Raw genomic sequence first — 13,578 nt, forward strand, 5'->3', positions numbered from 1 at the left:
ATATATATATATATACACTCAAATCTAGCAGTAAAGCATTGCCGGGTCAGCTAATAAATAATAAAATAATGTGAACAGAACACTATCATCATCAATAAACAGTAAATTAAATAAGAGGATAATGTATATTTAGATGTTCATAAACAACATATCTATGAACATGATTAGAATAAATTCAGTTGTTCAACTGTGATTAAACTGAATTTAGTTATAGAATGAAAAAATATTTCGATTCATAGGTTTAATAAAAGTTTCACAGTTTAACTAGATTTACTGTACCTTTATTAGTTATAAATTACAGGTGAAAAATGCCACATCCTCCTAATAAGCTGACACCTGAGACCAACTGAACAAAAAACCAGCTTTCTAACCAAATGGCTAGCCATAGGTAAATTTGTAAATCATGATAAAATTCAGTATTGAATATATTGATAGGGACAATAATTAAAATCAAACTATGCCAGGGACAAACTAATCTAAATAAATCAATAAATTTATATTTATCAACGTTTGTAAAATACAATGTGAAATAAATAAATATAAAACAATTCTATTAGCTTCAAACCCAGATTTATGGTCAATTTGCCATATAATGTATGTATATTACGAAAACAATAAACAACCCTCTAACAGTAAAATGTAGCAACTGATTTTGATAACAAGTACTACTCCATCGATTTTATTAATACAAATTAGTCTGCAGTGAATGTGATAAAAACAGTAGTAAATATTCTGTCAATCACAGATAGAACACACCTTGCTAATATCATAAACAAAAAATGTAATCTACCTTTAATAAGGATAAGCTTAATCATGTGAAAACAACACAACTAATAAATATATTACCTTTAACAAATTAAGTAAATTATTAATTAATTAATACTTTTTTCTTTTATAATAAGATTTATTTATATAGTATAAATCACAATTAAATTGTACAGGCTAATTGGTTAAGCAATTAGCATAATACTACAAACATCATTAACATATTCACATACTAAATTGGTTTCTATTTTTTTGAGATAATAACTTGCTGCACAATTACTTTCAAAAATACCTTTTAGTGGAATAATTTATATGCATTTTACGCTAGTCGTTTATAATTTTTAAAATAAATATTTCACTGCCACTCACAGCAACGAGCTATCTACAGATGTCTACTAGCAGCAGGTTGCTAACAAGCTACTACTTTTTTCTGTTTAGCCTCCGTAACCACCGTAAGGTATTGCATCAGAAGATATGTATGAATGTAAATGAAGTGTAGTCTTGTACAGCCTTAGGTCGACCGTTCCTGAGATGTGTGGTTAATTGAAACCCAACCACCGAATAACACCGGTATCCACAATTTAGTAATCAAACCCGTATAAAACTAACTACGTCTGCTAGAATTGGAACCTCAACTTCGAAATTAGCTGATTTGCGATAATGAGTTAACCACTACACAGACCAAGCCGGTTCTCAGGTTGCTAATAAGCTGCCGGCTTCTGTGGCGCGTTTGGTACCGTCTCGGCCTTTCATCCTGAGGTCCCGAGTTTCCCCCGGTCAGGCATGGCATTTTCACACGCTACAAAAAGAAAGGTTGCTGATAAGCTAATCGTGGAAGTACGATTACACAGTACACCGGTATCATGTATACCGGTGTTCTTTGGTGGTTGGGTTTCAATTAACCACACATCTCCGGAATAGTCGAACTGAGAATGTACAAGACTACACTTCATTTACACTCATACATATCTTCCTCATTCATCCTCTGAAGAATTATCTAAAACGGTAGTTACCGGAGGCTAAACAGGAAAAAGAAAGAAGTTCCTTAAAAAAAAAATACAATTAAAAAAATTAATTAAAATTAGTAAATCGTCAAAAAATAAATTAAATTTTAAATGGTAGACGGTTTAAAAAATATTTTAAATGGTGTGACGTTATCTCCTTTTATTCATGAAAATTATCATATTGCTTTTTATGGACCTGAATTTAAATCTATAACTTTTTATCCATTGAATATACGACACTTTAAGAATGTTAAGGTGGTCACAAATCTTGATCTGCCTGTAAGTGCACGCATTTAAATGTGTATGATTTTGGAGGTTAAGTTAGTAGTTACTTACTTTTTATCTATTATTTTTTGTATTATTTACGAGTAATGATTATGGAAGAAGACGGTGAAGTTTATACAGAAAAAATGGTACAATATCATCGTGAAATCAGTAAACATGAAAGACAACTAAAACGAGATATTATTTTTAACAGAAGAAGAGGAATATTGGGAGAAGTTTCTGACTCCAAGAAACAAATCATAACTTCTAAAACAGTTCTCACTATTTTACAGAAAATCAAACGTAAAAGTAAATTAACTGATGAAGATATTAATACATTGACTTGTGCATTTATACAGAATGAAAGTAATATTATCACGTTTTTAAATGCAGATAGTAATTTAGGTCTGCAAGCACTTGTTAGAGAATTGACGGGTTGGTATTATTCTATTTTTTAATTTGAAAGTGATAACCCTTACTGCTTTTTTTTATTTTTTGTGAGAACTGGGTACTAGAATGATTGTATCACAAACAATGTAAACATGTTCATCATGGTTGCATCATGTTCATTAGTTGGAAAATTCAAATATTCATGTTGAATGTCAGTAGCAAAATTAAACAGATTTCATAATAAGCACAGAACCAACACCACATTATGATGTATTATATACAGATACCTAATTGATATTACAATAGTAGAAACTTACTCCTATCTTATCCTTGTTGTTCAAGGCATTTATACAAATACCATATTTTATTGTTAAAAAGAAGTAAATTGGACATTTAAAACATATATTCAGTGGCACCTGTATTGATAAAAGTACCTTAAAAAATTTCATTTCTCACATATTTTAGTAAGATGCCTTTGATTGTTCTAGTCTAATTTTTATTTAAAAAATAATTCTTCTGTTTGTATAGGTGTTAGTTCACTGATCCAGTTGGCTGTTGCTGAATGTTTTGTTAATATGTCATTGGGCAATCACAAATGTTGTTTTAAAATCGCTAAATCTGCTGGTACTTATCTCATTACACATTTACAAGGGATGAATCTAAATTTAAAGGTAAAATATATTTTTAGATTTTATCTTTTTTCATGTTTTAACCAAAAAATGACTTGTTTAGGATAAAATAACTATAACAACTGCTGAAATAACTTTTCTGAAGTTTTAGTAATTTTTTTAAGTAACTTTTTACTGTAGAGTTAGAGTTTTAATAGTGTAAGTGTCTTTATTCACAATATTTTTCATACTTGTTTGTTATTTCAAACATTTTTACTCTGTTTCAGATATAGACCTAAAGTGTTTCATTTTATGAACTATATTACATTAATATGATTTAAAATTTTTTTGTAATTCTGACAGAACTAACCCTTCCTATTACAGTGAGAATTTATGTAAATTATTTTTACTAGCATTCCAAAATGTTGAAAGAATGTTAATGCAGTTAAAAGAGAAAAATTAAGTTTAATTTTAACCTTTTTTTTTATAAATTTTGTTAGTATATTAGATACTGCAACTGAACGGTTGCAGGCTATTTGATATAAGACATAGTGTATTGAACAACAAAAAGAATCCTGTGGCAGATTTACGAGGGAAAGAAAGGAACAAACTGGTTTTCTTTGTATTCAGCTATCGAGATGTATACTGTTGCACAACAATATATCAGTCCCAACAAAATACAGAAATATACAGTTTTACAAGAAACTCCATTCTTTCATCATAACAGCTATTATTTTATCTTTACAAACACATAAAAATACACACACACGCTTGTATATGCAAACTATTGTCGGCTAAGTCAACAAATTTAGTGGTCATAGTATCTCAAAACCATTTATTTTAATTTTAGTCAAATAAATTAATTTCAATATCCGGTTCATGCCTCAAAAATGCACATTTTCACAGTGATGGCTAACATTTTTCTTATACTTCCACATTAAATTTGTAGTGACACTTAGCAGCTGCCCTAATAACATTCTAGTGTGACTGAATGTTTGTTCAGTGGGCCCAAATCAGCGATAAATAAAAGTCTATGATTGATTCCTTGTCAAAAGTGTGAAATACCAGATAATTTGATTATAACATTATAAAAATTTAAAATATCAGAAGTTATTACATTAATCGACATAACTTTTTAGAACAAATTTCCTAACTACAGTATAAAACACTTTTTTCGACAGATGCCACCTAAGATCAGTCAATAAAATTATATTACATTAAATGTTTTATGTAATCGTGTAAATATAGATAGATGTTTATTCAAATTAGCTGCAGAATTTTCCTTCCACTATTTTTAAGGAAACGTCCGTGCAAATTTCACAGAAAAAGACTGTTCAGTCCGATGAATTGCAACATTCATTATTGAGTTCTAGAATAGTAGAATATAAACAAATAAGTAAAAATGATTGTCAAAGAATTTCTAAAAAATAAATTTTTAATCATTCTAGTTATGAGAAAATGCATTTGGGGTGAGGAATAACAAAAATTATTCTAGTAGTTACGAATTCATAATTCAAACAATGATGAAAGTGACTTAGGTGTAATCCATTTTACTCTGTAATGAGTACTCCAGCTGTAATCTGTAATTATTCTGTTTGGTATTACGTATCGACAATTTAAATATTTAACTAGCAAATCATATCAGTTGAATTAGCATTGCATCTCTATTGCATATTGAGCACCAATCATCCAAAAGTTCTACTACAACCTGTTAATTACAATTTTTATCTTTAAATAGTAACAATTAAGCTTTCTCGATAATTAAAATACTTTTTTCCAGGAAGAGGAAGGATAAAATCTATTGTATGGTAAGTAGGAAAACTGTACGATAGAATAGTAAATAATAATATTAATTTCATTATTTATTAAGTTGTGTATATCATAATTTTGCATCAGCCATTATTTGATCCAGGAAATAAAACATGTATCTCTGATCTGATATCTAATTCAACATTATTTTAAAACAATCCATTGTTGTCCACTGCTCTGTTTATTATCCCTATAGAGTACACTACTTTATTTTCAGATTGGTAGGAGATTCATTATCTTTATTGTAGAATGAACGATCTATTCAAAATTATGATCTATGTAAAATATAGTAACACATTTGTGTTGAATCATGTTAATTTATGTTATGGTTACTCTTTCCTCTGTGCTACCAAGTAACACTTTTGATTAGAGTGGTGGTTTCTGTAGTTTCTTTCTAAGGCTGAAAATCAGAGATTCTTAATTGGTAAAGCCAAGCTTTGTAATACATATATCCACTTACATGCTGACATTTTATAAATGTTAAATGTGGGCTGTTAATTAATATTACTCTTTGCATGTATTATAAGTAGAGATATTTATAAAATTATTGTTTTGTTTTATTTAGGTTCCTTGTATTTGGGCATTAGGTAACTTAGTCGGCAGTGATATAAAAACATGGAAACTGTTAAATTCTCAAGGACTGCTATTATTATTTTTAGAGTTATTGCCAATTACAGAACTTCAAGAAAATGTTATCTATGCACTTACTCATTACATTAAAATTGGATTTAATGAATTATTGTAAGTGTATTGTTTATTTTTTTTTTTAATTCTTTTTAGTTATTTACTAGATAGATTTTCATTCAAACTATTTAATTCTTTTGTATGGCTTATTTACATCTTTTAATAATAATATTAAATTATAGCTGTTTTTTTTTTTTTTTGTATTGTTATAAACTTTCATTTATTTTATTTTTCTTATTTTAATAAATTCAGTTTCTCTGAAAAGACAAAAGACAAATTGAAGTTTCAGATTCAGTTTCACTTAGATTTAAGTTGTCCAAAAAGAAACTGAATTTTTGAAATAGTATATAATTATATATTGATTCTTCCTTTATTACTAGTATCATTGTGTAATGGTGTTATTTAGAAATAATATTCTGTTAGTTGCATTTTTTTATGCAGCAAGTAGAATATTTCACTTTACGTCTGCATGGGTGTAAGTGGGATTGAGTTTTATACTTGCAACAGTTTTCTGGTACATAGAAAATAAAGATTCTTGGAGAGAAGTGTGCTATATGAAATTTTGTTTTGGGTACTAAACTGGGTAATAAATTTACAAATACTCTGAAAATATTGCAAGCAACTTATAGGGAATTAGTATTACAGTGCAATGATTAAGTATTTCAAATCAAAGCTTCTCAAAGTCACTCAAATATGAACTGACGTTGAATGATTACTATTTCATTTTTTGTGTGTATTTCATCTGTTTGGTAAAAAAAAAAATTATTCAAGTGACACATCATTTTAGGAAGCCAGCGTGAAAGAAGAGGCCTGGAGTTTTGGTAAACAAAATATTTATGCTAGCCAATAACAATAATCTTGTATTTAGCTCTCCTTATTTGAGATTGTTTGGCAAAGCATAACCATTGCACTCAACCTCTTCCCCCTATTTGTCTGATTTTGCACCTGTGTACTTCTTTCTGTTTCCAAAGATAAAAACTACTTGGAAAGGATAACATTTCTAGAGATTGAAGGGATTAAGAGAAAATTTTGATTCTAATTCCAGGCTAATCTATGAAGTATGTACCAAAATGCAATCCATGTGTGAAAAAATTATTTTGGAGTATATTTATAGTGGGAACTTCTTTAAAGGTGATAAATTTGATTAATTTGTAAAACAAATAAATAGAATTTCTTTGTGAACAAAACTTATATTTATATATACTCTCATAATTTTTTTTAAATATAGAAATTTTATATCTTGTGATGTGAAGTTTTGATTGGGATTTTGGAATCTTGTTCTCTGATCAATTGGTGCTTCGTTAAGGGAACATTCTCTTCAATTATGAAGTGATTAAGTATATGTTATTGATATCTCTAATGTTTGTTTTTTAAGTACCTGTTGTGTAGTCAAGATGGAATTACTTATTGGTGCAGTGGACTTTATTGATACATTTGGTGAAGTATGAAGATAAAATTAAATCTGTCCCTAACATTTTTTCCTAGCAGTAGAAATTATTCACCAAAGTGTTTTTCAGTAGTGTTACCAATTTTTCTCAAATTTTATTGAATTTTTTTTTAATTCCGAACATCTCTAAGGCAGTTAGATAGTATATACATTATTCAGAGTGTATAAAAAAAAAAGTTGATTGTCCGCTTGTACATTCCATAAATTAGGTGATTTTAGTTGTTAATTTTTTCTTTATATTGACAATGAAATATACTAATACTGTTAAGCTGTTTTGTATTTTTTCTACATATCATTCCAGCTTGGTTATTTCAGAGGATGTTGTATGTAGTTGTTAAGTGAAATGTAATGACTGTTAGATTTGAAGAGTAGGAGGCCTAGCTACATCTAATTGGTATCTAAACACTAGTTTCTATGCTAACTCTGTATAGGAAATAAGTCCTTGGACAGTTCCACATGTTTAGTTTGCCATAACAATCACCTTCAACCAGGAGGACGTATTTTTCTTTCATTTTGCCTGTGATATATGAGGGGGTGAAAAGTTCTGGGCCTCACAGAGATGGTGTTAGTATACTTAATTTCTCTATGGCAGCCCATGATTCCATTCTTCATTAGTTTACTATAAGAGTTTCAAGTCACTGCATCACTTACAATTCGTCAAAAATGGAATGGACTTGAAATCCATGCAGTGATTAAATACTTTTTATGAAAGGCTAATGCGAAGGGAATCAAAGCAGAGCTTGATACAACACTGGGAGACTCTTCTCTACAAATACAACAGTTAAATGATGGGTCGCTGAATTTAAAATGGATTAAACACTCAATGAACCACACAGTGGAAGACCTTCTGAAGTGACAATGCCAGAAATTATAGAAAAAGTGCATAGGTCATTTTTTTTAGATCAATGAGTTAGCAGAGTTTGTAGGCATGTTAGCAGAATGCATGTACAATATTTTGCATGAAAATTTGGACATGAACAAATTTGTGCTAGTTGGGCACAACCGATCAAAAACAAATTTTTGCTCACACCCAATCAAAAACAGTGTCACAAAAATATTTTCAAGTGATTGTCTTGAGCTCTTTCAGTTCAATCCAAAAACATTTTTACATCGATTTGTGACAGTTGATGAGACTGATTTGGCTCCCAATGACTCACTTGTTTCCTCACCAAAAAAAATGGCTAGGAAGGAAGAGATTTGTGACCAGTAATTAAGTTATTGCCACCATAGATGGTTATTTTAAGGAGTTGGATAAATTGATGTATGCAACTGGTATAAGCAGTTGTGGAACGCTGGGCAAGTGTATAAACTTTAATGGAGACTATGTTGAAAAATAAATAAAATGTACTCAAAAATATGTTATTTTCTTATCCAGTTTTAGAACTTTTCACCCCATCCTTGTATAAGGTGTTAAAGGAAATATTTTCATTGTGCTTTGTGAGTTCATATGTCAGCTCATTGCTTTACCATGTGTAAACTTTTTTCAGTTGTTCAATTTTCTTAAAACTATTGGTATTTACAAAATAGAAATAGAGTTTGATGCAAACATCAGAGGTTAAAGGACTATAGATTGTAAAATGTACCTTAGTCTAATGTAATATGGTAGCATTATGCACAGTATACTGTATGTTATAGTATATTTATTGTACAGGATGATTCAAAGAAACGGGAAATTTTGATTGTTGTGTTGGTAGCCGTGGGTGATTGGTACCACTTGATAAGTGCCGCCAGCCTCTTTAACCTAACCTGCCATTTAGTTGTCATGGATCCTTGGAGTGGTGCGCAACGTGCATTTGCTATCAAAGCGTTTTACAAAAACAATGACTGTGGAGGGAGCGCGTAGAGAATTTCGCCGTCATTTTAATCTGGGATGGCACGACCGTGTTCCATCAGCACATGCAATTAAAACATGGATATCTAATTTTGAGGAAACTGGTTCGGCAATGAAAAAAAAACCTCCAGGCCGTGAGTGAACCGTCCGTACATCACAGAATGTTCAAGCTTTACAAGATGCTGTCACACGAAGTCCACATCGGTCAATCCGTCGTCTCTCAGCATCTTTACAATTGCATAGTTCAAGTGTTCGAAGAATGTTAGTGAAGGACTTGCAATTCCATCCATACAGTTGCAGATCGTCCAGGAACTGAAACCGAATGATGCAGTTGTGCGAGCACAATTCTGTAATGTAATGTTTAAGAAGATAAATGGTAACGAAGAGTTAGTTCACGAACTGTGGATGTCAGACGAAGCGCATTTCCACCAAAGTGGATTTATTAACAAACAAAATTTCAGATACTGGGCACAAGAAAATCGTACGCAGCTACACCAGCGTCCGTTGCACAGCCAGAAAGTGACTGTGTGGTGTGCTATGTCATCTTACGGTGTTATAGGCCCTTATTTTTTTGAGGATGACAACGGTCTTGCGATTACAGTGACGTCGGCTTGTTACGTAGCCATGCTTGAAACCTTTGTTGTGGAGCAACAAAAGAGATTTCCACCAATTCTTAACACAGCCTGGTTTCAACAAGACGGAGCAACGTCACATACTGCACGAATATCGATGGCAGCTGTACACCGATTGTTTGGACAACGTGTCATTTCACAAAATGGTGACATTAGATGACCTCCCAGATCGCCTGATCTCTCAGCTTGCGATTACTTTTTGTGGGGTCACCTTAAAAGCAAAGTGTTCCACAGTAGACCTGCTACAACTGAAGAACTGAAGGCAAAGATCCGAGAAGCAATTGCGAAAATTCCAGTTGAGATGTTACGTCAAACCATGAACAATTTAACGAAGAGACTTTGTGAGTGTTTAAGTAGAAGAGGTCACCTGCTCGATGTCTTCTTTAAAAAATAAACTAAAATGTATGTATCCTAAAATGGCAACATTTGTACAATTACATGAAATAAAATTCATTTTCTAAAAAAAAAATTTCATTAACGTTATTTAATTTTTTAAATTTCCCGTTTCTTTGAATCAGTCTGTATAATACATATGTATGTTCTAGCACAGTTCAAGGTCACAGGCTGTTGAGGTCGGCCAGACGCCTGGTTGCCTCAGCCTGGCTCAGGTTTGACATCACTGGTGGGTTGCCTGGAGATTGTCTGCCTGCCTAGATTTAAATCTCATATCCTATGTAGATCGAATGTTAGCACAAAAAAATTGAAGGCCATGTGACGTCAGAGGTGTCTGTTTGATATAAATTTCATATCTTATGTAGGTCTGATGTCAGCATAGAATTTACCAATATAAATCTTATATTTTATAATATCAATGTTAGCACAGCTGAAACCAATCTGACATCAGAGCAGTTGTCGCCTGCAGACGATCTAAATCATATATCTTATGTAGGACTGATATTAGCACAGTTGAAGGCCATCTGACAACAGAGCAGTTAATAGTAACAAAATAAAAAAGTATGACTTACATAACATTAATTACCTTTTTTCATACACAGTTTACAATGTTTTTTTGGATTTGGCCCATCCCTATCATCGATATCGTTTCCATCTGTCTTTGCAATACACCATTTGTAATGCTTGCGACTTCTTCTCTCTTTTATCATTTCTTCATCTTACTGAAGAAATGAATCTATATATTCTCTGTACTTGTAAATTAAAAAGCATTTAAGAATGTCAGCTCCAAGAACTGCGTACTGCATTTTGATGGATGTTCTTATATTTTCATCTACCTTAGCCATTGTTACATTATCCATTGTGCTATAGATGATGTAACTATAGTTTGCAGCTGACCTAAATCTAGCATCTTATTATGGTCGGGTGGAAGCACAGTTCAAGACTGTGTGATGTCAAGAGTAGTTGTCGCCTGCAGATGGGGTTCGAGATGTGGTATCTAACACACGGGTAAATATGCAATATGTAAATTGTAATCTTGGTTTAAATATTGAAGATAGAAAAACCACAGTCTAACTCTACCATGAAGTTAAATAATGTAAATGAATCACAATTGGATACCGAGGATGAGGATATAATTTTGTTGGATGTAGATATAGATTCAATTTTGTCAGACGACTACAGCGAATTACAACCAGTGTGCAATGATGACTTGGTATCGTTCTGTGAAAAGTATAACTTTCAAATACATCTATTGTATCAAAACATAGAAAATATAATCAGGATGCATGTCGATACCATAATAGCCTTCCCAGAAGCAAAGATAAAATCATTCCTGTTGTTTGGAAAATTAATACATGATACTGTACACGTATTTGGTGCATGGATAGAAAAGGACCTGCTGCTTGAGGATCGGTTACATATAATATCTAGGTTTATTCAAGTCATCCAACAAACACCATTGTTCACTACTGGACCATCCATACATACATTCACCTTAGATAAAGTTAAACGAAAAATGTTCATATTGTTCAGTAATTGTTCATAAACAATAACACATCACACCATCTTGCTCGGAAATGTCAGTACGTTTGCAGAGGGGCGGCAGTTTAAACACAGTGCCGATATTGAACACAGATCCCATTGCCAGCGACCTGCAAATCCCGTTGAGAGGGCTGATTGGCTATCATTCGGTAATTGCACTTTCTTAAAGGATGACGTGTTGAATGATCAAATTTCGTCATTCTACACTTGCTTGCTAATGATGCCGCCGCGAAAAAGATATTACTTTTGTAAGAGTGTGGATGTGCCTTGCCAAGCAGCACCAGAGCTATACCGGCTGAAAGCTAGTACCAGCAGTTTAATGTTACGCTATTCGACCAGCTAAAGTGACCGATAGACACCCGCTTTCGTACCCTATCTTGCGAGGTCGGTTAGACACCACTTTCTCGAGCCCCAGTCACAGGCGACAACTGCTCTGACGTCACATGTTTGTCAACGGTGCTAACATCGGTCTTAATAAAATACGAGGTTTAGATTGGTAAATGCTATACTGACATCGGACCTACATAAGATACGAGATTTAGATCTAATTCACACCTCTGATGTCACATGACCTTCAACTATGCTACCATCCAACCTACATAGGACACGAGATTTACATCTAGGCAGATAGATCGTATCCAGGCACCCTGCCTGTGACGGTCACACCCTAGCCAGGCCGAGTCACCCCAGGCGTTCGGGCTGACCGCGACGGCCTGCAACTTAAAACTGTGATAGAACATACATATTTATTCTACTAGAAATAATATGTTGTGTATGAGTAAAAAAAGGAATCAAACAATTATAAATAAAATGTATTTGGTTTTTATTTCAGACCTTCAGATTTTGTGTCTGTTGCAAAATCAGTAATGGAATTGAATATATTTTCACCTGGTGTAATGTGGATTTTATATTTATTATCTTGCTCATCCTATTGTGATAATGTAATATCAGAAATGATAAATTTTTGTTTGGATGTGTTAATAAATATGAATGGATATTCAGTTATAACAACTACAGCTGCTATTAGGATAATAGGTAATCTTGTTTCCGAAGAATCTGGTCGCTATGCTGAAATTATTGTTAATAATTTCGAAAAAATTTATATGATTTTTGAAAATTTAATTAAATCAGAAAACTGTTATCCTCATTTAATTAATGAAATAATTTGGGTAATTGGTAATTTAGTTAATCATCCTTCTTTTATTATTAATGAAAAAATTCAGTCTATTAATAATAATGTTAAACAGATAGAATTAATGTATAGTTCTGCTATCAGATAAATAAAAAAATTTAAAAATGTAATTTGATCATAACAAAGTTGTATTGTGTTTTATTTATAATTCATTATTTAATCAACATTATACTAGCCTGTGATAAGCTAATATTTTCCAGTTTTCTTCTGTTAGTGTTAAGTCCTATAGTTGGATCAAAGTTAGAAAAATTAGAAGTATAATTCTTTGTGTATTCGTAATAAATTAATTTCTTATTTTGTATTATGTTTTTACAATTTTCAAAAATTTTAAAAATAAAATTACCATAAAAAATAATAAACCAAGTTGACGACTGGGATAATGCTTTAGCCCCATTTAAAATCAAACATGAATGTACATCTCAGATTAGATTCTGTGAGAAATAGATTAAAAGATTGGATGAAGTCAGATCTTTTACTAGTTGGCTTCTTTTTTTTTCAAAACGGTTAGGTAGGAAACTGATAACACTGATAGAACTTGAATGGCTACCTCTCCCAATTTCCATTATGCTTATCTAAAGAGAAGAAATATACAACATAATGAATTGTTATTTATTTGCGGCCATTATGGTGAACAATGATATTGAGGATGATGATGATTCAGTTTTTGACAAATTACATAAAGGATAGAATAAGGATGAATCTGAAATTGATCCAAATGTTAGTGTTGAAGCTCCTTTATACATGAAATTAAAAATATTCCTGAAGTATTTTTCTATTTGTCAAAAGTTGAATTGTTCTTGACTTACCTACAAATATATGTCTCCAACTAATGTTCTGTAAGTTACGAGGAGTGGCTATTAAATAACGAGACTAATGCTGCTACAGAAGAATTGCGTATGTGCCAAATTCATAGGACTGAAAGCTGTGTAGCGTGAAGCCTTCTTTTTAGATTGTTGCCACTCCAGAGTTTCTGTACACAAATTAGTCTGGTCATCGCTTTCATTTGTATAACATGTG

At 31.9% G+C, this 13,578-nt stretch overlaps 1 protein-coding gene across 2 annotated transcripts; it reads left to right on the forward strand.

Annotated features, from left to right (window-relative positions):
• The first annotated feature begins 2,037 nt into the window (after nucleotides 1–2,037).
• Nucleotides 2,038–12,668, forward strand: LOC142327439 (uncharacterized). Of its 2 annotated transcripts, XM_075370517.1 has the most exons (5): nucleotides 2,038–2,468; nucleotides 2,952–3,094; nucleotides 5,406–5,581; nucleotides 6,570–6,655; nucleotides 12,202–12,250. In XM_075370517.1, exons 1-5 carry the CDS (start codon nucleotides 2,141–2,143, stop codon nucleotides 12,234–12,236), a joined length of 768 nt encoding a protein of 255 aa, XP_075226632.1. In that variant the 5' UTR covers nucleotides 2,038–2,140; the 3' UTR covers nucleotides 12,237–12,250. The 2 variants fall into 2 exon arrangements, with proteins under 2 accessions (XP_075226632.1, XP_075226631.1); XM_075370516.1 differs by lacking the exon at nucleotides 6,570–6,655 and having other exon boundaries at nucleotides 12,202–12,668.
• Nucleotides 12,669–13,578: the final 910 nt, after the last annotated feature.

The sequence above is a fragment of the Lycorma delicatula genome, chromosome 7 (genome assembly GCF_047948215.1).
Source record: "Lycorma delicatula isolate Av1 chromosome 7, ASM4794821v1, whole genome shotgun sequence".
NCBI classification, from domain to species: Eukaryota; Metazoa; Arthropoda; class Insecta; order Hemiptera; family Fulgoridae; genus Lycorma; species Lycorma delicatula.